Consider the following 25,472-nt stretch of genomic DNA (forward strand, 5'->3'; position numbering starts at 1 on the left):
TGTATCATTATATAAACATTTAAGTGTTTTTGTGGTTCACAAGCGACTACATCCATTTGATGTTAATCACCATTAAAGGCACATTTTTACACTTTTAGCTAGCACCGTTTTCCAGTGGGGTTTTCAATGAAAGCTTCAGTCTGCTGTTCAAGAAAACATTTACAGGGAATAAAATGAAAGTGCTTTCCCTTAAGGGAGTTTGAAATGAGACTGTGTTCTGTAGAAGCAGAAGTAGCTGCATTCCCTGAACAGCGTCTGTAGACAAACATTAATATATATTTATGCCTCTCTTATTCCATGTAGGTTTACTTTTGGGAGTTCCAGCGTAAGAATGAGACAGAGCGGCTGCGGACTCTGTTCATGCCTGAAGGAGGGGTGAAGCTGAAGAACCTGACTGGTTACACCACCTATATGATCAGTGTAGCCCCCTTCAATGCGGCTGGGGACGGACCCCGCAGCCCACCGACAAGGGGGCGCACTCAGCAAGCAGGTATATCAAAACACTCGATACCAATAAATATGCACATTTGTTATTAGCCATGAATGAATACAACAGTCAGGAATACTGCAATCAAGCAATAAAACCAATATTTCTGTATGTAACGAACACGAGAGAGAGGTACTGAGAAAAAGAAGACAAGCTGAAGACAAATGAGGTGACAACGTGAGAGCAACGTGACTAAAGCAGATAAATTAGAACACGCACAGTCATTTTCGTTCATTTGTCATACTTATGTGGCTGGTGGTGGTGCTGATGTTAGTTTGGAGAACCCTGAGAGTTTCCTCAAAGTAGATGAGTCAACCATGAGGAAAGAATTTGTTGTGAGGATGATGCTAATCGTCGCTGTCAGCATGCCAAACGATGTTAGCGGAACCACACACTGAGCATAAGTTCCTAATCAGCAAACCCACTCTAAACTCATTTGCTGAATCTCCTGTTTTGTCTGAAAAGTGGATGGTATGAAAATTCTTTGAGCGAGCTTTCTGTCTGCAGGCACGCTATGTCTACACAGCATCCCCCAAACAAACCGCCCCCACGAAACTGCCCTCATGACCCTTACCCGTCTTTCTTTCTTTCTTTCTTTCTTTGTTAAACTCCTGCGTAAGAGAAGCCATTTTTGTGCATTTTGATATTGCATCTCGGCCCGGTAAAAAGGAATTAAAAGAAGATAGCCACAGTTTCTTGGTTCCCCACATGGGTCACTGTCCTGAGAGGAGGAAGAGGATGACAAGCTGGAAGGGGGAGGAGGGAGGAGCACAGTGGAGATATTTAGACAAAGGGGCTTTGTGTTTTGCAAGTGTCTCAGTTCCTGCTCGACAGTGTTTCAGAACTGCGGTTCTGCATTTGCAATAAAAGCTGTAAAAAAGCTTTTCAAAAAAACTGCAGCTGCAACAGTCATAGCCTCAAGGTGGTGTAGATTAATATTTCCACAGCTATTATGTTGAAGGGGGTGAACTCAAGTTTTCTGGTTGAGGTGAGTTAAAAGTCGGTTCCATGAAGCTTCACGTGGGCTAAAAATAAGTTATTAACAGAAGATGAAGTTAAGTTGACTATCAAAGTAGTTTATTTCAGCTCTCAAACCATTTTTTGTACTTGCTGTCCTTTGAGGAAAATCTGTCCGACCATGTCCTGTACAGCTGTAAAATACAGCAACCTTTGCACACATTTGTCGAGGGAAAACCTCAAAAATTCCTTACATTAGTGATTTATTGGCAATTTCCCATGCATTATTTGACCTTTGACCTCTGTATGTCCCAGCTCCCAGTGCTCCCAGTTTCATCCACTTCAGTGAGCTGACCACCACCTCGGTCAATGTGTCCTGGGGCGAGCCCACCTTCCCTAATGGCATAATTGAGGGCTACCGTCTGATCTATGAACCCTGCACACCGGTAGATGGTAAGCTCTCATTCTTGCCCATTAAACTTTCCTCTGCTCTAAATGGCTGCTGGCTTCTATAAAAGCTTCATGCACACGACAAGATCTATTAGGATTATAAATTAAAATGAGTTTGACTTTTGTTTAGATCAATTTCACTTTGTCAGAATCTTGTGGTGTGCATTTTTCTCAGGCTATAAGCTAATCATCACCTTGACCTTAACAGCTTGTACGTCATTGCAACCTTTTACACATCTTCTACTATCATCGCAAATGAAACGTGACTACGGTGCCAAAATGCAAAACATATTTCCCACTAATTCCATTACTGCGTGCGTGTGTGTGTGTGTGTGTGCGTGCGTGCCTGTGTTGAGTGTGCTCCCACATTGCCTGGCCTGTATAAGACCTGCTCTAAATGTGGTTTGTTTGTCTAGAGTCCTCAGTGGCCTGTGCCGACTGTCTTCACTCCCCCTCCCCCCCAGGCGTCAGTAAGACAGTGACAGTGGATGTGAAGGGGAGCGGCCCCCTCTGGCTGAAGCTCAAAGACCTGGCTGACGGCATCACCTACAACTTCCGCATCCGGGCCAAGACCTTCATCTATGGTCCCGAGGTGGAGGCCAACATCACCACTGGCCCAGGAGAAGGTAGTGATATGTGTTCATGAAAATTCTACTCTTTTTAATTCTTCATTTTAAATTCCTTACATCGACACTGAATTATTCTGCCTCAGGAGCCCCAGGCCCCCCCGGAGAGCCCTTTATCACACGCTATGGTTCGGCCCTGACCATCCACTGGACCAGCGGGGACCCAGGCCGTGCTCCCATCACGCGCTACGTTATCGAGGCCAGACCTTCAGGTGCGTGCCTCAGCTGCATATAGACACATCCAGATGACCACCACTTCAGCCATGAAGTTATAAACCTTGCCTTACGTTAGCCCCCGAGACAGTTTGATTAAGGAATGTGGTGTAAAGTGTCAACATCTGCTGCCATGGTGTCTGTGTCACTGGTATTTTAATGGGTTATTGATCGTGGTGCTGCAGTTGAGACAATTGGCATCCGGTTTCAGTTCTGATTGGCAGGTCCTGGCAGGGTTAAGATGATGACAGATGGGAGGTGACTCACGGGGGGGATGTGTTTCACTACATTTGAGTGAAAATTGAGTGAGGTGCTTAGTGCTAGATTTTAAGGAGGATCAGCAGCACTGTTGGTAATATATAGCATGGGTTAATGCCCAGGGGGCAATGAAGATGGTTAAAACAACCTCACACACCCCCCCTTACCCCCATCTTCTCTTATACATATGCCAAGAGCCATAACTCTATATTATATAATACCTGCAGTATATATAATACTGCAGGTATTATATAACTTGATGAGTTACTTTTGCCTTTAAATCAAATTACATCAGCTTTTCCAACTTTCGCCAAAGTTCAGAAACATGACGGATGAACCCTGCTGCTTGTTTATGTTTGTGTGCCCCATTAAAAGAGTCAAACTTACATTGATGTTTACAAGCAGTGCGATGCGTAATAAATGGATTCTGGCAGGATCTCCAAAGCAAACATCAAGCCATCTAACATTGCTTCATTTGAAATATGGCTGCGCCGCTGTTTGTGATGTAAATTTGGTTGCTGTAAATTTTATGGGAGCGGTGAAATTGATGGATTGTGTAATATTTGTAAGAATTATGAATTACAGCAGGAGCTGCCAGCCAGACTGGAGCCTTATAACAAACAACCTGTGAACAAAGACATGTTGACATTGTTCAGATGTTTTACAAGTTTCCCTGCTGACCCCAAAATTACAATTCAAACTCCATTACAGATGAGGGATTGTGGGATATTCTAATCAAGGACATCCCCAAGGAAGTGACATCACACACATTCAACATGGATATCCTAAAGCAAGGGGTCAGTTACGACTTCAGGGTAATTGGAGTGAACGACTATGGCTATGGCTCCCCTAGTCTACCTTCTCCTTCTATATCTGGTGAGTTTTCATGTGTTTGTTCATAAAAATTTGAGTTGCATTGATTTTCAGACTAAATTAAATTCCCTAAGGTTATTCAGACAGCACAGAAATATGCCCAGTTGTTTCAATAGCCATGAATTGCAATTTTCTGTGTTACGCCCAGCCCAAAAAGTGGCGCCTTTTTACGAGGAGTGGTGGTTCCTGGTTGTGGTGGCTTTGGTGGGCCTCATCTTCATCCTGCTGCTGGTTTTCATCCTTATCATCAGAGGACAGAGCAAGAAGTATGCCAAGAAGTCGGAATCAGGTGAGTGCACACAATTGCACAATTAAATGGACCATTTAACTAGTATAGAAGCCGCGTGCCCTGTTTCTACCCCAGAGGAATGAAGGGCCAAGAATCTGATGACTAGACTTTTTCTTATAAAAGAGTAAGACTTTGCAGTTTTTAAATACTGCACAGTGAACTTGAGGTAACTTTCTGAGAGAGTGGTATATTCTAATTTTGAATGAATCAGATAATTGACTGAGTAGCGGGGGAATAAAAAGGCAGAGAGGTAGGGAAGCAGGAGTAGGGGGCAGACTTGTCCATTCAGTGCAGCCCTGACATCAGCGGGTATTTCCCTCAGCTCAGCACTTCTGCCATGGCTGTTCAGCTGCCAGGCAGGGGAGGGGAGGGGGTCCCTGCGGGTCACTGCCCATCTTTCTGACTGACAGAGGAAAAACAAGAGGTTCCTTCTCACTTCAACACAAAGACGCTCTCAAAGCCTCCATACCCCCCTCTTGGAATCTGGCCCAGGCCACTGGACCTACCCAGTGGTTTTTCTTTTTCTCTGTGTTTGCGTAACCACCAATTGACCTCAAGTAGCCCGGGAGCAACCACGGAGGTCCCGGCCTGGCTGCGGTCCCCCATAAGTCTTGGGTTGACTTAAAGTGTTTTTAACCTGTAGCAGGGCACGCAACAGCCCCTCAAATCATCAATCTACTAATGTAGAGCAGCATGGCAAGTTTGTCACTCTCAGTTTACAGTTTTAGCTGTTGGATTAATCATGAGGGACACTTGGAGTCAATGAAAAATAGTTGTGTTATTGCTTATTCATGTGTGATCCACAGACAGTGTTTACGCAGAGAGGCCCCCTCATTTATCATATTCTGAGGTATTTTGTACAAGAGCCTCTGAGTTTGCATATACATATGTCATTTATGCTTCATTTGTGGTGTTATATTCTATACACAATGGCCTTACATAACGTTTCTCTGTTCTGGGTTTAATATACTGTAAAACTTGTGGTATATATCTGTGGAGATCTGAAGCTTTAGACTTAAGTGATATTTCCCATAATGCATTTTTGTATTATTGACCTCATTGTGCAACTTCTTTGTCAGTTTGTGTGTTTTTGAAGACATACAGTATAAGAAACAAAGCTGTAGACATAAGACTTGGAGTTGAGTCAGACTTAGAGCTGTTAAGCTGGCAGCAGAGGTAGCGACAGAGCTGAACAGACATCTGTGTAAAACAGGGGAGAGGAGCCACTAGCCGCCGAGACTTTTGTGTTAGATGTCACGGCTTATGCTTTAGAACGCCAACACGCTATCTAAAATCACATGCTGGGGCGGCATTCTGCCGGTGTAGTTTGGCTCTTTGTAAAAAGCCAAAGCCAGGCTAGTGGCCTGGTCCTCTTTATCCATATTTAGTACTGTGGGATCTCTGTTTAAAAAAGACAAAATTCACTTGTTACCACCTCAGGCTAGCCGACAGTCTACTTAGATTTGACTTACTTGAAACTTGACAGCTGTTAATGTCCCTGAATAATAATTGAGATAATAGAAGTCAGCAGCCGGCTACACACCATATTCCCCCTTTGTATTTAAAGCTATGTTATTAATACTATACCCAGCTTTGAAAAGAAAATGTCCAAGTATTATTTTAATGGTCAGCATTTAAGACTTGAAAGACATGCAATTGACATATCATTTCCTTATGAAGACTTGAACTTGCCGTCAACGGCAACTCTACACCTCACTCATATATTTCGTCCTCCAATGGTTCGTCCATATATGTTTATACTTAGCAACATTACAACTGAATATCATCTGTCTGTTTATCATTCTTGAATTCCTGATTTTGTTCACTCACTCACTCACTGATCAAGCCACTGTTCAGCACCATTGGTCCTCCCAGACACTAACCTTGCTGTCCGTCTGGCCTGTGGTCACACAGTGTCTCTGTATGTGTGTCCAGGAAACAACTCCAACTGTAACGCTCTGACCCACGGAGACATGGTCAGCCTGGACGAAGGCCGCTTCCCCGCTCTGGAACTCAACAACCGGCGGCTGTCTGTGAAAAACTCTTTCTGCCGGAAGAACGGCGTCTACACCAGGTCAGCCATCCGCTCCGACAGCTCATAACCCAGAAAATTTAAAGTGCAGACGATTTTTAAACTAGACGCTTCATTTACGATCAAAATTAAATCACCATATGGTAAAATAATTGGGTTATCCATGGAAACTTAACCTCATGCCTGAAAACATTTTCAGCTCTCTGGAAAAAAACACTCACCTCCTGACAACTTGGACTTAAATCCACCCGTCCTGCTATTTAAAAGCAGCACATGAACTGACTCACTACGGATTCTCTTTTAATGAGCTTCTGTATTTCCGTGAATCCCAGCTGTAAGACATGGAGCATGCTGAGACCCTGGCCTTGTTTAATGCCAATCACTCTGACTGACATCTGCACTAAGAACACTGCAGGGAGTTATAAGTCCAATTTTTCTATCTGGCTGTATACTTTGCATAGATCATTTGTGTCTGTTAAGGTAAGAGGAGGATTTAGAGACAGCTGCAGTTACTTTGTTGAGGATAGTTGAAAGGTTTGTGTCAGTTTGTCAGCAATGACTGTGTTTCCCCATGGATATCATATCGTATGCACCTGGGTCTGCATATTAACATGGTGAAAAGTGCATTGTTTCTGCAGTTGGGTATGTGCATTTGTATGTGTGCATGCGAGTGTGGCCTTGAGGACAGATCAAAGCAGGTCCAGGTCTTTGAGGAGCTTCCAGGCAGCTTCGTATTTTGTCTCCAACTTGAAGGGGGAGGCTGGGAGTGGAAGAATGCACAGATGTACTTTCAGAATCAGCCGTCTTTGAACTCAGCCCATAGCAGAGGAGCCCAAATCCCAACACCTGAGCCTCCGATTATAGATTAATGCCACATCTTGATCTCCGGGCTCAGAATACCAAAGACAGGATGAAGTCCTCTGCCTGATACTAGGATCAGAAATCAAACACATTCTTAATCCTGCTGTATTCACTCTAATTCAGACCTGTGTCAGACAGCAAATGCCATTTACGGTTGATTTTAAAGGGAGACTATCTCTGTGTGGAGATCATTTGTCCAGAATTTAACAAAACAGTCAATATACATGACAGTAAATTCAATCACCATCACAGGGAAGTCGATGCAGTCCACTTTTGGTGACTGACAACTTAATCTGTCTCTACTTAAATTGTCCACATGCCTTTTTAGCCCTGTAAAGAGGTTAACATGAAAGAATTATAGAATAGTAACCCTTACTATAACACTTCATATTAAGGCACACATCTTCACCATTAACTAGTTGCTTTTTAACATGCATATTAGTAGCATATTGGCACTTTATTAGTCATTAGAAAGCACTTATTAATGCCTTATTCTGCATGACCATTTTCTGCAACTACTAAGCCATTAACAAGGAGTTTTCCCTCAATAACCTCCTGATTGCTGCTTATTGATACGACGTAAGAAAGCTGATTTGACCTGTTGTGCTGTTAGTCCGTCTAGATTGATTGTGTGAGCTGCAGAGTATCTAGGCCGATATCTCCAGAACTAAATAACGCTACATGTAAAAAATGTGTTTTTGATTTTGTGGTGACGTGTCCCTTAAATGGTGAATATGTGAACCTTAATATCAAGCGTGACCACACTTACACCCACGTGAATTGTCTGTTCCACAGCTGATTCTGGTAAAAAGAAAATAAACATTTAAGCTATTATGTGGTTGTATGGTTTATGTAAGACATTAATCCACGCTGACAGTGCATAAACTCTTGCTTGGACTCACACACAGGAGTCCGAATGTGTTTCGGGGTTGCTGCTGTTGCGACAAAGAGGGACGGATTAACAGCATCATTCCTGTGTGGCTTTGAATCAGCCTCTTTCTGTAGTTTGAAACCTACTTTGACACACTAGTTTGGGGTTTGAGGAGGTCTTGCTGAAGTAATTCAGTGTAGATTAACATGATTTTAAACACTCTTGAGTGACAAAGCTCTTCAACACTTCAGACATGTTAATGAGTCCCTACAGGCGATTGTAGCAAGAGGAGGGCCTGATAATGAGCAAAGACTGGGGGCAGATTTGATTTCACCCCCTGGTTCTCATTTCTTACCCGACAGACTGCTGACTGAATTTTGCTGCGAGACGATTAAGTGGACCCTTCTCTATCTTAGTGAGAACTGATAAATAATTTACGCCTCACTCAACAGCGTATGAGAGTCAAGGAGAAGAGGTGAAAGTGGGCTGAGCTTCCTCAGTGTTTTTAAGCAGGCAGTTTATCATAATGTCCCAGTGGGCTCTCAATAGCATTTCTTCGCATTGGCTCCGGCTCTTTGTCTCGCTGTGTTATAAGGGGGCTCACTGCAAGGACTGCTGAGGAATGCAAGTTGGTAAAGGTTACAGTGGAGAGTCCTCTTGGGAATAAGTGCAGATAGGAATTCGGAGTTGGGATTAAGACTTTGTTGTAATGTTTTCTGAGTTGGGCTGCATCTTATACAAACTGGATCTCTGGGGGAAATTGTTCTTGGTCATTACTAAAAAAAGAAATATTTACATTGACGTAAAGTGTTGTTAGAAATGGGATTATGGAGGAATGTTGGAAAATGCCATCAGATGGGTCAACGACGGCTTGTAAATGCTGTTGATTACTTATATCTTGCTGCAAAGATGAGCTGGCACCCATTACATGTTTACTGCATTCATAACCCCCAGCATCATCATGTTTTAACAGCTGCATAACTGCAAATTCTAATCACAAAGAGAAAATAATCATATATATGTGTGTGTGTGTGTATATATATATATATATATATATACAGACACTCATCTGCATGTAACACATTCATTTCATCCATCGAGTTCAGCTCACGTAGTACAGCTAGCGATCTTGTTTCAAAACCGTCAATATTGCAGAGGAACTCATCATAAAATACAAGAAGAATTTTCTTACAATTTTTTATCAAATCATGTTTAGTAAAATACTGAATCTGTATTTTCCATAATTGTGAAGCAGCTGTTTTGTCAGTGCAAGTACAAATGTCAGTGTTTCCATGTCAGTTTCCTATTTTTGCTTTGCCATGATTTTTTCTTTTACAGCCGTGAGGTCAAACATTATGTTTACATTGTGTCATTGTAAACTGAATATGTTTGGGATTTGTACTGTTAATAGGACAAAACAAGCAACGTGGCATCACCTCAGGCTCTGAGAATTTATTGTAATTTTCTCGCATTTTAGAGTAAATGATTAATCAGTCAAGTGAAAAATAGAGTGGGAGATTATTTGATAACGAGAACAATTATTCAATGCAGCTCTAATGTGTTTGGCATTGTTGTTGTTTTTTATTGTAATTGCCTTGTTACAAGATGCTAAGAGTTTTCTATAATGCATTAAAACTGAGCTGTCACTGCAGCTATCACAGCTAGATCTAATCTGTTGTTCTTCGTGGTGAGAGCTGCAGCTCTCGTGGCAGCTTCAACAGAAAACAAGTGCTCATATTGCAAGTTGTCAGCAAACTGCAGCTCTTTTGAACATCCTCAAAACATACACAGAGATATCACACCAACTGGCAAAGCTAAGTACCTCTCCATTGTACACATTTCACTCCCCCACTCAAGTTAAGTGAATTAATTTAGTTTGATATAACTCATCGAGCATAACAGAATTACAGTTTATGTGATTTCCCTATGGCGTTTTCCATTTTGGCCACACCGCACTGAAAACGCCACCCCTTGTGAAAACTGCTGGAATGTACCCACAGCATTTTTGAAATGCTTTCAAAATATATTTATTGGAAAAATGCAAATGCGGTTTTGACGTGTAAAGTGGCTGTGTGTGTGCCGCAGCAGATCCGCTGGCAGCGACTGGCGGCCGACACTATGGCCTGGAAAGTCAACAGGAGTCAGTATGTCCCGGTACTCTCAGCCAAACCAGCACCAATCAGCAGAAACAGATGGGTGTTTGTTTAGCAGGACAGTGGAAAGTACAGAGGAGCATAGGCACCAAGAGCTTTTTTTCCCTCTCATATTTACTTAAAGAACCCCTGACTAGAGCACACCATTTTAGGAAATGTTTTTCCAGTATTTCATATTTCTCTGTCCTCTCTTTTCCTCATTCCTCCTTTCTTTCAGCTCAACACCTCAACCCTTTTCTCACTCCACGCTCCCCTGAAGGGTCCTCTGCATGCTCAGCCCCATCACATCACTCTTTAAACTTACATCTGACTGACATATTTGATCGTCGCAGCATGCCACTGACAGTTTAATCCGCGCCATCACTCATGTAGGCTCTGATAACATTTGCCAGAGCAAAGCCCGAGGCTGCCATTTATGTGATGAACCCTCGAGTGCCGCAAGAGTTCAGTTTATAATTTAATCACAAGAGACCAGTGGTTTGACATTCCACAGCCCACAGTGAGGACTGAATCAGGGGGAACTATTCAGTCCAGGAGAAACTGGCTGTAGGCAGCTCTCATGAGTGTCCCATGACTCTCATCAAGCTGCACTCCTCCACACACAGACAGTGATGCATGTGAACTTGAAAGGAAGCACTTTCTGTAACATCTCAAACATTAGTGATAATGAAAGAGGCCTAGAATCAAAGCGTAGCATTCTTTGCTTGTTATCAGAAACTGCTTTAATAAGATTTCAACAAAAAAGTTAATTTTTGGAGGCTACTTTTGAAGCAAACATTAGAAATACTGCATTCATGTTATAGAGTAATCTACTAGTATTTGATTCAATGGATGACTTTGCGTTGCACAAAAAGCTGAGTCTGGTTCAGCCTGCATTGTTTTGCTCTAGCCCCCTACGTTGGTAACCCTGCTGTGCTGCCAAACTGGTTTCATTCAAATGAATGGGGGGGGGTGGGCTGCGCTTTTTTCATGCAGAGCCAACGTCAGCTTGAGCATGGCCTTGGAACATCAGACAGGCTGTAAACGGGCCAATTATTTTAAAATTGCTTTTTTTTTTTAACTTATTTTTTGGGTAGCTTGGCTTGATTTGATAGCTGACAGTAGAGGCAGATAGAAAGCAAGAGGGTGATGGGGGACATACAGCAAAGGGTCCCAGCTGGAATCGAACTAGGAATGTTGTGTCCTAGACCGCTTGAAAAAAGCAAACATCTGAATCATTTTATATAATGTAGAGTTAGAAAAGCTGCTCCTAAGGGGCAATTTGCCTTGAAAACAGCAGTCAATAAAAGTAAATATTAAACACAACAATGAACGGTAGCAATCCATACACTGTACTTTCATACATGCATACATAAATAAGAAGTACACTACTTGGCACAAATGTTACAGTTGTCGATCTCGCTAAAATCAGGGGAGAGCAGTGCATCACATCCACAGCCAGTCACAGGCCAAAACATATTTAGTTTAAAAAGCCAGTAGCTGATGGAATGAAAGACCTCATATATCTTTGTAAAACCTCCCAAATGAGACTCAGTGATGAGATGACCTGTGTTTTCTGTGTGGCTCTGACTTGCTTGGAGGTAAACCTCAGCGCCAGCACGCCAGAAATATCTATAAATGTCCCAAACTGCACAGGAAAACTGTGCACACAGTTACAATGAGTACGATAGGTCAAAGCGTCCAAGCAAGTTTGGCTAACTGAGGAGTTTGTTTGAAATCTGTCTGAGTTACACATTCTGGCCGACACGTTCTCAGATCTCAGTTTGACGAGCAAAAACTACAAAATTCATCCTTTAGATTTAAACTCGTTATCATGAAATGCCAAAACAATCTCAGAGTCAATGAAATCCTTTGGTTAACAGCAACAAGCAACTGAATTATTCAGATTTTTTTCTGTTTTTTTCTCTTGCCCAGATCTCCTCCCAGGCCCAGTCCAGGCAGTCTTCACTATTCAGACGAGGACGTCAGCACAAAGTACAACGACCTGATCCCTGCAGAGAGCAGCAGCCTGACCGAAAAACCCTCTGAAATCTCTGACTCACAGGTGCAGTAGCAGCTCTTGTTTTTTATACTTTGTCTTTTCTGGTCTATGTGTGTAAAATGTTCACAGTCCGCCTGCATAACATGTGCATCCATTACGTGTTTGTACAACCTTGATTCCAAAAAAAGTTGCAGGAGCAATTAAAGACTGGGAAAGTTGTGTAACGCTCCAAAAACACCTGTTTGGAACATGCCGGTAAACAGGTCGATTGGTAACAGGTGATAGTATCATGATTGGGTATCAAAGGAGCATCCTGGAAAGGCTCAGTCGTTCACAAGCGAGGATGGAGCGAGGTTCAACGCTGTGTGAACACATGATTGGATAAATGATGTTACTACATGGGCTTCATAAAACCACTGGTCAGTAAACACGGTTCAGTGGTTAACAGCAACGTTTTGTTTACATTTCACACAGCATCCAACCTTTTTTGGAATCAGACCTGTTCGTACCTGTCTGTGTGCATATTGTCACGTCCGTGAATTCCTCATGAATTGAGCTTTGCATTGTCAGCTGTAGTAGTTCATACGGTCCATGTGGTGTCCTTTCTGTCGTTCACCCGACTGCATTCAGCCTGCAGAGGTTATATGATACAGCTACGGTAATGCACAAAGAGAGATGAGAGATCAATGACTCTGCTCTCTGGTGGTGAAGCAGTTTTTAGACCAGGCAGTGACCTGTGGAGAAAGTCACTCTGCAAACATCCACCTGCGATCCAGGCCACTGCACTCAGCCACAGCACTTGTTATGTAAGACAGCAAGGGCAGATGCTCTCTTTTAGAGCTGGTTACGTATTGGAAGTTGCTGCTCCAGCAAGGCAACCTATCAAACATTCGTAATGAATTTTCAGCTAATAAAGTCAGACTCAATAAAAATCACCTCTGAGGAAAACTCGAACACTGCTTTCGGCTCTTCTCCTGTGGTCGAGCCTCCCCTCATTAGCGTCGCAAGAAGTCTAAAATCATCGTTTTGAATCTCTGTTGAATTTTTAAGCAGGCCCTGTCAGGACTGATAGATGACTAACAGCTATTGCTTGATTGTCTGACTTGAGGCGTTTGCTGTGTGCTGAGCCAAACTGCTTCTGCTCAGTCAGAGAGTCTAATCGATAAATTGTGACTTTCTCTCCGTCTCCCTCTATCTTGTGCTTGCCACCCACCCTCATGTGTCTGACTTCCTGACTTTAGTCTTTTTTTCATTTTGTGTTTTCCCTGTATCCTCCCTTGTTCTTTTATCTGAATTGTGTTTTCCCCTATGTCTCATATATGTAATAGTATATATGTATTTATATATATGTTGTTTCTGTTTTTGTGCTCTCGCTTCTTGGCCCTCTGTGGTTTGGGTGAACCATCTTGCTGTTTGCAGCCTGGTTTTGATCCTTGTCAGATGAAAGCAACAGTTTGGGGGGTGTCTTCCTATATTCCCTTGCTTTCAGGCTTCCTTCGGTGCGTTCTTTCATCGAGGAATTCTTTACTCTAGGCATTTCCCAAATCATCTTGGAACATCTCTCAGCAACCTACATCCCTGGTGTGAATTCTGCAGCCAGAAATCTCTCCCCACCTGGCCTTATCGGGATCTAAGTCCTAGTTGCAGATCAAATGAAAATCTCCCCTCAATGAATTGCTACGGACAGGACCTTTCCAAGCACGATAACATCCCCTCCAATGAATCATTTCGCCATTTCATCACCTGTCTGACATATCTACCGTTCGCACTTGTGTATTGTCAAACATGGCCCTTGATGCAGTAACTGCCCCCTCAGAGATGACAACGCCTGCCTGCTGCCACACTGCACATTCAAGGGGCTGATGTTGGCTTTGATGGGCTAAATCACACAGAGCGCCGCCTGTTACCCCGGGGCTCCTCCACCATGCCCCTGACATGCCACCATATCAGCACCCAATGGCGCTTCGGAGAAATCCAGGAATGCTCTTTGAAGTTTCATTGAGCGGATAACTCTGAGCTATCAGTATGACATTGTGCTGTCTGTCCTCTTTAATCCTCCGGGGCCCCCACCAGCAGGTATAAGTTGACTATTGTACTCCTCCTCAAGAGAGGATTTGGAGGAAGCTAACACTGACTTGGCAAGGCAACAAGGCCACCATTACTGTTCTGCTCCCCTGCAGGTGGAGCCCTATTGACTTTCTTCCTTTAGAGTATAGGCTTTCTCATTTTCCAAGGTTGTCTCAGTGGCACTGCCTTTGTGTGTCATTTACGGCCGAAACCAGTCGAAGACAGACGACCTCACCTCTGAGTCACAGATGGATTGTAGATTGCGCTCTCTCTGCAGAGTGGCGATCCGTGGGAGAGAAATGAAAATGTCTGCTTACTCTTACATGCTTTCTCTCCATTTTTTTTCCCGTTCTGCCTCTGTCTATCTCTTTCTTTCTCCACCCTCCCACTCCCTGTCTCTCTGGCTACAGTAGCTTTTTTGGCTGGGGCTCAACTGAGCATACTCTTTGTAATGTTTGGATCGTCTCTAGCGGCAACACACCACTTTGTTTTGACTGGCCCCGCCTGAAGTATGATGTCATAGCCCAGAATAAAGCACAATTATGACCGCAATTAAATTATATTTCTGTATTTTTAATAAATCGGTGCTGTCAGTGCATGACAGGATAGAGTAGAGAGACAGAAGTGGTGGGCGAAATGAGGAATCCTGAGATAAAAACTAGCCACACATAGTCCCTGAAACCAGAAACTGGTGACAAAGTAAAGAAAAAATGAGAAGTAATAATAGTCCACCAGTGTGGGACAGCACTAATGCCCAAGAAAATCTCAAATCCCTTGATTATAGTTGTTTTGATGAAATAACGTACATCATAGTCGTGAGAGGGGATTTGAGCTGCCAGTGAGACCTATATCCCTGCCTTGATAATGAACTTTGATGCAGTAGGTATTTCAGTATGCAGCCAAAAACACGTCTTCCAACTCCTGTTTTTCCTCCACTCTGATCTTTTTTTTTCTTTTCCTGCACGAAAATGTATCTACTGCAAATGTCTCTTTTTAATCCCCCTCCAGCCCCACATATACTGTTATTGTCTTTGTCTCTGGGGACCCCTGCTGTGTTCACTTCATCAATGAGAGTGGCGTAGACAGCCCCCCTATCCTCCCCCTCCTCCTTGCAATAATCCATAACTAGAGGACAAAGGACTGACCCACTCTGTGGTATTGGGGTATGCATCAATTTGCGGGGGGATGGGGGCCAGGGGGCCATGCTTGCCTTTAGGTTGTTGTTTCAGTCTCATGGCATTAAATACACCATAGGGGAGTACAATTCTGTTATTTACCAAGCATTTTTGACACTTGGTTAATCATAAGGTGTTTTTTTTTACCATCTTTATGCATAAATATAAATAAAATGACATGACACCATATCCATTTTCAGTTAAACTCTGTCCACGCTGAGGTCAAAGGTCAAAGTTCATGCCCTATTTGCCAATAATGAACAATTTATCTCCAGCAAATAGTAATTTTGGCCTACATTTGAGGTACATTGATTGCCGTATTTCCAGTGTTGGGTAGGCTACTTGGAAAGTGAGCTAAGCTGCCAGTTACTCTACATTAAATGAAGCTTCACTACACAGAGGCTACCTGCAGAGAAACATAGCAAGCTCAGCTGCAGCAACATGGCAAAAGTAGTTTACTACATCAAAGCTCCTTTTTTCTTTTTTTTACACTGAACCAACTTCATTCCAAGTCAAATTCTATCACAGTGATCAATAAAAATGGTTGGGTGCTCCCAGGTGCTTAAGCAATGTAGCTTTGTATGGGAAAGGAATGCTTCAGCTGCCAGTATCCAGTCTAACAGAGGAGTTTAAATGCACTAAGGTTAGGACAGAACTTTTATTATCTGGGAGTAAGGACATGTTAGTTAGCAATGTGGTTCCGAATCCTTCTGGGGGGAGGAAATGGAACCCAAGGGCAGCAGTGCAGGAGGCAGAGGCAGCTCTTAGGCATGCAGAAATAGTAGGAAATGTTCAATTTGGCCGGGGAGGCTTGGGGCTTGGCCCAGGCAAACCAGTGTGGAATAAAGCAGGTCTAAAGGAGAAAAGAAAGCTTGTAGTGGAACAGGTGCGTAGGCAGGAGGAGTTGTTAAGAGGGGCAAAAGCAGTTGGTCAAGCCAAACAGGGACAATGGTTGAATTGGGAAGGTGTTGAGAAGAGGAAACTTAGTTGGAGGGACCTGTGGAATATGGAGGAAGGCCGTATTAAATTTCTGATAGGGGCGACATACGATGTGTTGCCAACCCCGCAGAACCTAAGTCTCTGGGTACAGGGCGATCAATCGTGCCCACTCTGCTCAGGTACAGCAAGTTTAAAGCACATTTTGTCAGGTTGTAGAATTAGCTTATCACAAGGCCGGTATACATGGCGGCATAATCAGGTGCTGAGAAGCTTAGCCGCAGGCATTGAGGAGAGAAGGAAGCAGGTGAATTCTGGAAGTTCTAGAAAGGAGAGGTTAGATGTGCAGTTTGTTCGAGAGGGGGAGAAAAATAAAGCTGCTAAGTCAGGGAGAAAGCAGGGAGGTGGCTGCCTGGTAGGGGCTGATGATTGGCAAATGCAGGTCGACTTGGGAGGACAGCTAGTTGTGCCCCAGGAAATAGTTTATAGTAATCTGAGGCCAGACATTGTCTTATGGTCCATGAGTAAAAAGACTGTGTATTTTATTGAGTTAACAGTCCCTTGGGAAAATTCAGTGGAGGCAGCTTATGAAAGGAAGAAGACTAAGTATGCAGATTTAAAGACAGAATCTGAGCAGAGGGGATGGAAGACCAGGGTCTGTCCGGTTGAAGTGGGGTGTAGAGGTTTTGTTGCAGGGTCAGCTGTTTCACTGTTGAGGGAGCTGGGAGTGCATGGGCAAAATTTAAGAAAGACAGTGAGGGAGATGTCAGATGAGGCTGCTAGGTCTAGTCAGTGGATATGGATCAGGAGAAATAATAGTAGTTGGGGGGTGAAATAGGGACAGTGGGGGGGCAGGCAGAGGACATGCATGCCTAACCCGGCAAGAGAAGAGGTTAAAGTCTGAACAAGACACCTCTCCTCTGCTCTGCTTTCCCCGCCCCATCTTCTCGCTCTGCCAATAGGAAGAGAACCAGGAAGTTTAGATAAGGTGGGGGGTGTGGCCAGCTAGAGTCTCTCTTTGGGACCATGCGGCCTGTTCAGGTGAGTTTGCGTGGTAAGACACAGAGTTGGCTTGTTTTTTGATCTTTTTGGTTGTTTTCCTGTTTTGTCTGCTTCTTGAAGGAAATGTTAGGGTTTGTTTTCCTGCTCTGTTTGCTTTTTGAAGGAAATGGTAGGGTTTGCTGCTTCTTGAAGGAAATGTTAGAAGAGGCTGTTAAATCTAGTCTGTGGTTTAGGCCTCCACCTTCAGCACCTTCTAAATTTTCCACCCCCTACCCGAACAAGGGTCTGTATCCAATCCCTACTTTCATCTTTTGACTCTACCTCTTTATTTTCTGTCCCCTACCCGAACCAGGGTTTGTATTCCCACCCCGCTTTTTTCTTGGTGCAGTTGGTGAGAGGCAGGGGTAGATGATGGTAGTGTGGCAATCGGCAGTTACATGTGGCATCTAGGCCTGTGGTAGCATTGTAGCAGCTAACAATAGCTAAAGCGGTGAGAGTATGATAGTATCTTAGCAGTTAGTATTGGTAGCTAGCAATTAACATTAACAGTATAGGTGAATCTAGCGTTATTGTCTTCTTCTGTTCCTCTTAGCAGGTAGCGGTTAGCACATAACATTAGCTAAATGGTAGCATCGGAACTGTATTGTCTTCTTCTGTTCTTCCTAGCGGTTAGCAGTAGCATTAGCAATAGTTAAATGGTAGCATCGGTACTGGCCACTACCTGGAGCATCTCTGGGTCAGTTGAACGTGGCGGTGCTGTTTGGATTGTGTAGGAGCAGTGTGAACTGGCACTAGGGGGGGTGACTCTGGGACGCCGGAGTTCACTGCCTAACCTCCTGGAGGTGTAGTGGGACTAAGTAGGCGAAACACTGTTGAAGGGAGGTTTCCACCTGATGACCCCCAGAGACGTGTTAGGAATCACTGCTCTTTGGCAGGTATAGAGGCAGATTAGAGCTCCAAGGTTCTTCACTGAGAATGAATCCTCTTTTTGAGCACAAGTATCTTGTGTTTAAATTAACTCACAACTAGCTTGGCTAGTGACTGTTGTGAATAGAGCAGCTGACAACATGGGAAAGACCATGTGACTGCTTGGAAAGACAGCTGACAGGAGGGAAAAGACCCCACAGGTGCTGGTATGGGCTAGCAACCCATGGCAGCAGTGGCAAGCCTTAACCTTGCTACAACCAGACTTAGCTACAACCAATATAAGGAAAATACCCCAAGAGTCAGCGAGAGCAGGGGTGGAAGATGACTCACAGGTGGATTGCATGGTAACGAACAGGATAACGGATATGACTATGCCTTGGATACATGACTCAGTGAGGGATGGGGGCACGGACCCATCTCTTAGGGCCAGAGGTAGCAGTACTCAGGTGACAGGGAAGGCAACTAAGGAGAGCAAAAGTTGTGCAGCAGAGGATAAGAAGCTTCAAGTTTGCCCATGTGGCTGGCAGAAAATAACATCAATCCGAGGCCTTAGAACTCATCAGGGAAGGAGGAAGTGTTTAGCGGTGGAAGGGCAGAGTGGCCGCATCGACCAGTATTTCTTGAGAAGTCAGTCGAATCAGTCGGATGAAGTCCAGCGACAGGTAGAAAACCACAGTTCGCAGGATATCAGTAACACTATCCCTGGAGAGGAGGAGGTACGGAGAGGGGATGCAGTTGGTGTTGAGGGCAACAGGCCAGCCAAGGAGAGAAGCATGGAGCAGAAAGCTAGAGTTAAGTGGCCGAGGGCTAATGATAGCAAAGAGTGGGAGGCAGTTGATAGAGATTTATCAGTCATATTAAGCAGGCTTAGAGGAGATGTAGTGGAGAAATTGGATAAAATTGGAGATGTGATCTACTCCTATGGTCGAGAGAGATTTGGGGTGCTTGTCAAAAGGAAAGGCGAGAGGGTGCAGGTCGGCAAGTCTAGGCGGCAAAGAGAAATAGAGAAGTTAGTAAAGGAAAGGAGGCAGTTAAGAAAGCAGTGGAGGAAGGCGACAGAAGAAGAAAGGGAGGGAATTAAGGTGTTGCAGGAGGAACTGAGAAGCAGGTTAGCAGTACTCAGAAGGGCAGAACACCTTAGGGAGAAGAGAAAGAAGAAGGAACGTGCAAGGTCAGCATTTTTTAGGAACCCCTTTAATTTTGTGAAAGGCTTGTTTAATCAAGAAAAAGGAGGGCAACTTAAGGCAACGAAATCAGAGATTGAACAGTATTTGAAGTCGACGTATTCAGATTCAAAGGAGAATAGGAACATAGGTCTTCCACCTGACATGCCACCATTAGGGGAAGTGGAGCAGGAGATGGATGTGAGCCCACCTAGGTGGAGAGAAGTGGTGGAGGTGGTTAGGCGTGCAAAGGCTTCTTCGGCCCCAGGGCCTAATGGAGTCCCCTACCGTGTCTATAAGAGTGCACCTGGCATCTTAAGGACACTATGGAGATACCTGAGAATAGTTTGGGAGAAACAAAGTATTCCAAGAGCATGGCGCAGGGCAGGAGGTGTCTTCATCCCTAAGGAGAAGGAGTCATCGGACCTTAGCCAGTTTCGGATGATTTCTCTCCTAAATGTTGAGGGAAAGATTTTCTTTAGTATCGTAGCACAGAGGCTGGCTAAATACTTAGAAAGGAATGGTATGATAGATACGACAGTGCAAAAAGCAGGGATACCAGGATTTGCGGGATGCTTAGAGCATACTAGCATGATTTGGCATCAGATTCAGACAGCTAAGAGGGAGAAAAGAGACTTGAATGTTGTATTTTTAGATCTGGCTAATGCGTTTGGGTCAGTGCCACATAACCTTATTTGGAGTTCCTTTGACTACTTTAAAGTGCCGGAGATAGTTGTTAACTTGGTGAAAGCATATTTCCAAGACATCAGACTGTGTGCAAGTATCGCAGAGCTCACAACAGGCTGGCAAAGATTGGAGGTTGGTATTATGGCAGGATGTACAGTGTCCCCGCTAGCTTTCACAATGGCTATGGAGGTAATTATTAGGGCTTCCAAGTGGGTCGTAGGTGGAGAGAGACGGCAGAATGGAATGCGTCTTCCACCAATTAGGGCTTATATGGATGATATGACACTGCTAACTTCAACAGTGCCATGTACAAGGAGGTTGTTAGATAAAGTCAATCAGAATCTCAAGTGGGCTAGTATGAAGATTAAGCCTAGTAAGTCAAGGAGTATTTCAATATACAGAGGGAAAGTAAGTGATAGAAAGTTTGCTATAGATGGTGAGGAAATCCCAACAATTAGGGAGAAAGCAGTTAAGAGTCTAGGACGGTGGTACAATGTGGACCTGAATGATGTTGAACAGGTTGTGCAATTTAGAAAGGATGTTGCAGAAGGGCTGGAGAGAATAGATAAATCAGGGCTCCCAGGAAAACTGAGGTTGTGGTGCTTGCAGTTTGGCTTGTATCCTAGGTTAATGTGGCCAATGTCAGTATATGAAGTCCCATTATCTGTAGCAGAGAGAATGGAAAGGCTAGTTAGCTCTTATATTAGAAAATGGTTGGGTGCTCCCAGGTGCTTAAGCAATGTAGCTTTGTATGGGAAAGGAATGCTTCAGCTGCCAGTATCCAGTCTAACAGAGGAGTTTAAATGCACTAAGGTTAGGACAGAACTTTTATTATCTGGGAGTAAGGACATGTTAGTTAGCAATGTGGTTCCGAATCCTTCTGGGGGGAGGAAATGGAACCCAAGGGCAGCAGTGCAGGAGGCAGAGGCAGCTCTTAGGCATGCAGAAATAGTAGGAAATGTTCAATTTGGCCGGGGAGGCTTGGGGCTTGGCCCAGGCAAACCAGTGTGGAATAAAGCAGGTCTAAAGGAGAAAAGAAAGCTTGTAGTGGAACAGGTGCGTAGGCAGGAGGAGTTGTTAAGAGGGGCAAAAGCAGTTGGTCAAGCCAAACAGGGACAATGGTTGAATTGGGAAGGTGTTGAGAAGAGGAAACTTAGTTGGAGGGACCTGTGGAATATGGAGGAAGGCCGTATTAAATTTCTGATAGGGGCGACATACGATGTGTTGCCAACCCCGCAGAACCTAAGTCTCTGGGTACAGGGCGATCAATCGTGCCCACTCTGCTCAGGTACAGCAAGTTTAAAGCACATTTTGTCAGGTTGTAGAATTAGCTTATCACAAGGCCGGTATACATGGCGGCATAATCAGGTGCTGAGAAGCTTAGCCGCAGGCATTGAGGAGAGAAGGAAGCAGGTGAATTCTGGAAGTTCTAGAAAGGAGAGGTTAGATGTGCAGTTTGTTCGAGAGGGGGAGAAAAATAAAGCTGCTAAGTCAGGGAGAAAGCAGGGAGGTGGCTGCCTGGTAGGGGCTGATGATTGGCAAATGCAGGTCGACTTGGGAGGACAGCTAGTTGTGCCCCAGGAAATAGTTTATAGTAATCTGAGGCCAGACATTGTCTTATGGTCCATGAGTAAAAAGACTGTGTATTTTATTGAGTTAACAGTCCCTTGGGAAAATTCAGTGGAGGCAGCTTATGAAAGGAAGAAGACTAAGTATGCAGATTTAAAGACAGAATCTGAGCAGAGGGGATGGAAGACCAGGGTCTGTCCGGTTGAAGTGGGGTGTAGAGGTTTTGTTGCAGGGTCAGCTGTTTCACTGTTGAGGGAGCTGGGAGTGCATGGGCAAAATTTAAGAAAGACAGTGAGGGAGATGTCAGATGAGGCTGCTAGGTCTAGTCAGTGGATATGGATCAGGAGAAATAATAGTAGTTGGGGGGTGAAATAGGGACAGTGGGGGGGCAGGCAGAGGACATGCATGCCTAACCCGGCAAGAGAAGAGGTTAAAGTCTGAACAAGACACCTCTCCTCTGCTCTGCTTTCCCCGCCCCATCTTCTCGCTCTGCCAATAGGAAGAGAACCAGGAAGTTTAGATAAGGTGGGGGGTGTGGCCAGCTAGAGTCTCTCTTTGGGACCATGCGGCCTGTTCAGGTGAGTTTGCGTGGTAAGACACAGAGTTGGCTTGTTTTTTGATCTTTTTGGTTGTTTTCCTGTTTTGTCTGCTTCTTGAAGGAAATGTTAGGGTTTGTTTTCCTGCTCTGTTTGCTTTTTGAAGGAAATGGTAGGGTTTGCTGCTTCTTGAAGGAAATGTTAGAAGAGGCTGTTAAATCTAGTCTGTGGTTTAGGCCTCCACCTTCAGCACCTTCTAAATTTTCCACCCCCTACCCGAACAAGGGTCTGTATCCAATCCCTACTTTCATCTTTTGACTCTACCTCTTTATTTTCTGTCCCCTACCCGAACCAGGGTTTGTATTCCCACCCCGCTTTTTTCTTGGTGCAGTTGGTGAGAGGCAGGGGTAGATGATGGTAGTGTGGCAATCGGCAGTTACATGTGGCATCTAGGCCTGTGGTAGCATTGTAGCAGCTAACAATAGCTAAAGCGGTGAGAGTATGATAGTATCTTAGCAGTTAGTATTGGTAGCTAGCAATTAACATTAACAGTATAGGTGAATCTAGCGTTATTGTCTTCTTCTGTTCCTCTTAGCAGGTAGCGGTTAGCACATAACATTAGCTAAATGGTAGCATCGGAACTGTATTGTCTTCTTCTGTTCTTCCTAGCGGTTAGCAGTAGCATTAGCAATAGTTAAATGGTAGCATCGGTACTGGCCACTACCTGGAGCATCTCTGGGTCAGTTGAACGTGGCGGTGCTGTTTGGATTGTGTAGGAGCAGTGTGAACTGGCACTAGGGGGGGTGACTCTGGGACGCCGGAGTTCACTGCCTAACCTCCTGGAGGTGTAGTGGGACTAAGTAGGCGAAACACTGTTGAAGGGAGGTTTCCACCTGATGACCCCCAGAGACGTGTTAGGAATCACTGCTCTTTGGCAGGTATAGAGGCAGATTAGAGCTCCAAGGTTCTTCACTGAGAATGAATCCTCTTTTTGAGCACAAGTATCTTGTGTTTAAATTAACTAAGTCTGTCAAACAGATAGGCAGGCAAAAAAATGTTCAGTTCAACTGTTAATCAAACAGAAAGCTGCTCCCACTGCTCCAAATAAAATAAACAAGCATGTGCTCCATATGATATCAAAAAGCAGGTATCGAGAGTGAGTGTTTACACTTGTATATGTATGCGTCTGTGTGTGTGTGCGCACCTATGCTTAGACAAACTAAAAATGTAAAAACTCAGTCCACTGTAGCAAAAGAATACAACTCCCGCCTCCCTCGGGATCAGTTCCTCTTCATCTGTCATGTCTCCATGAAGTAAACTCAAGCTTGCAGCAGAGACAGTGTCTGCATCAGCCCAAGGATTGGTATGTGATGTCACCGGCATGCGAAAGTGCTTCTGTCAGCTACGCATACACGTATGGCGGTGGCGTCACATACTGTTCTTCAACAGTTTTATTTCAGACTGCAGAAGAAAGCTCTGCTGCGCTTGAGCTTCTGAAATGCATGGGAAAATGTAGCAGAGCTAAGCTACTGAAAAGCTATTTGAGAAAACAGCGACACCACCACGCCTCTGAAAAATGTAGTTAAGCTAGTGACGCTGCTACTTGTAGCACCACTACTGCCCAACACTGCATGCGTCCCTTTTCAACCCTCTCCAACATCGTTCTCCTTCCTACATTGTTAGCAATTGTAAACAGGAACACGGGGAAACTTTATTATGCTGATGATAAAATACTGTCAAGAGGTTTCACCAGTTAATTGGATAGATTTCTTAATCTCTTTCTCTGCCTAATTTAACATCATAATGATGAAAAGATGTTTAATAATTGTAACTGGCAGGCTGGTATGTGTCTGTCTTACACATATCCTTGCATAAATAAGGTGCTGGTGATTCCCTTGAGGCTGAGGTGCAATGCTGCATTTCATGCCTGAAGTCTGTTTCTTTCACACCATTCAGCTCTGGTAATTAGCTTGTAATGAGTTGAAGCAAGGAGCTGTTTCACAGGCCGCGCCCCAGAGGCACATCGTCAAGCATCTCCACTGTAGGTTCCTCATTTGGATCCTTGAGTTATTTCTGTTAAACACTGGTGATGAACCAGAAGCGAAAGGAGAACAGATTGCAGTGGTGTATGCTTGAATGTAGAACATCTCAAGAGTCAGAACATCTGTTGCGCACACTTCACGACTAAGCTGAGGCGGGCAGGAGTAGGATGCAATTCACTGTGTCAACACTTGGTCTGCACTGGCTCTTTCTCACTACCACACACACACACACACACACACACACACACACACACACACACACACACACACAACCAGAGTAGTGTTTCATCTCTCAATGCAGTGTTAATTCTTTTAGAGTGAGGTAATACCACTTGAAGTGGATCAGTATGTCTTGTTGGTCCACTGTGAATGGATCTTGTTATTGTGTTGTTGTGTTGCTAAACACACTGGCATGACCGGAATGCTTTTCAACACTGGTTGGCCTCAAGTGTTTGCAACTGGGTAGCAATTTTACAAATGGACAACAAAACACCCACAGCCACTGATGCATCCCACACCTCTACTTTCGTTATTGAGAGGGACAAGAATATAAAAGCAAGTAAAAAAAAAAAAGAAAGTACGATCACTGTGATCCACTTCTCAATGTTGAGCCAGTGTCTGCCTTTGATTAATTCTGGTAAATAAGAGAGTGTGTGGGGGGGAAGGTCTGGGGGGATCACTTTCCTTTGTTTAGAACCAAATAGATCAAAAAGCAGGATTTTTTTTCCTTCTTATAATTCAACACGAGCATTGTCTGTTTGGACATTTGTAAATGTCTGCTGACAACTACAAAAGAAAAGCCTTTATATAGGAGGTTTGGCATAGGAGGCATGAACCAAGTTGAGGCAGAGGGAAATCTGAGCCTACTGCCATATGTATCACATATGTGCTGTGCAGTGTCCAGCATGAGAGCTGCGCTCTGGAGTGCGTGCCAGCAGCCGTGTTTCTGCGTGAGAAGGTGGAACATGATAACATGAGGGGTGAGACAGAGCGAAGAACCTTGAGACGGTCACGATAATCAGCACCAACTCTGCGGTGTACTGCTCTGAACAGAAAAGGCCTTTGTTGCTTCACTTTGCATCAAATACTCTTTGGGAAGATATCCAGCGACAATTCTGGCAGAGTCGACTGAGCATTAGTTCATTGTGGCCAGGTGATTAATCACAGGCTAGTCGGCCAATTGGCATCTTGCTTTCGTGGCAATTAGTTGACCATGATCAATCCCCACTGAGTGTTCAATGATCACATTGGTTTTTGTTTGACACATGGAATGGTACAATCAGCTTTCTAGCCCCGCCTACAGCAAGGTGGAGGGTC

General features: G+C 44.2%; 1 protein-coding gene across 1 annotated transcript in view; it reads left to right on the forward strand.

Moving 5' to 3' along the window:
- Positions 1-25,472, forward strand: part of sdk2b (sidekick cell adhesion molecule 2b) — a 258,397-nt gene that overhangs the window by 229,828 nt on the left and 3,097 nt on the right. The window contains exons 37-44 of the mRNA XM_041963350.1: positions 304-490; positions 1,760-1,897; positions 2,311-2,520; positions 2,607-2,732; positions 3,703-3,867; positions 4,013-4,153; positions 6,089-6,227; positions 11,985-12,114. Coding sequence (XP_041819284.1) covers positions 304-490; positions 1,760-1,897; positions 2,311-2,520; positions 2,607-2,732; positions 3,703-3,867; positions 4,013-4,153; positions 6,089-6,227; positions 11,985-12,114 — 1,236 coding nt within the window. The remainder of the gene's footprint in view (positions 1-303; positions 491-1,759; positions 1,898-2,310; positions 2,521-2,606; positions 2,733-3,702; positions 3,868-4,012; positions 4,154-6,088; positions 6,228-11,984; positions 12,115-25,472) is intronic.

Source organism: Chelmon rostratus, chromosome 21 (assembly GCF_017976325.1).
Source record: "Chelmon rostratus isolate fCheRos1 chromosome 21, fCheRos1.pri, whole genome shotgun sequence".
Classification (NCBI taxonomy): domain Eukaryota; kingdom Metazoa; phylum Chordata; class Actinopteri; order Chaetodontiformes; family Chaetodontidae; genus Chelmon; species Chelmon rostratus.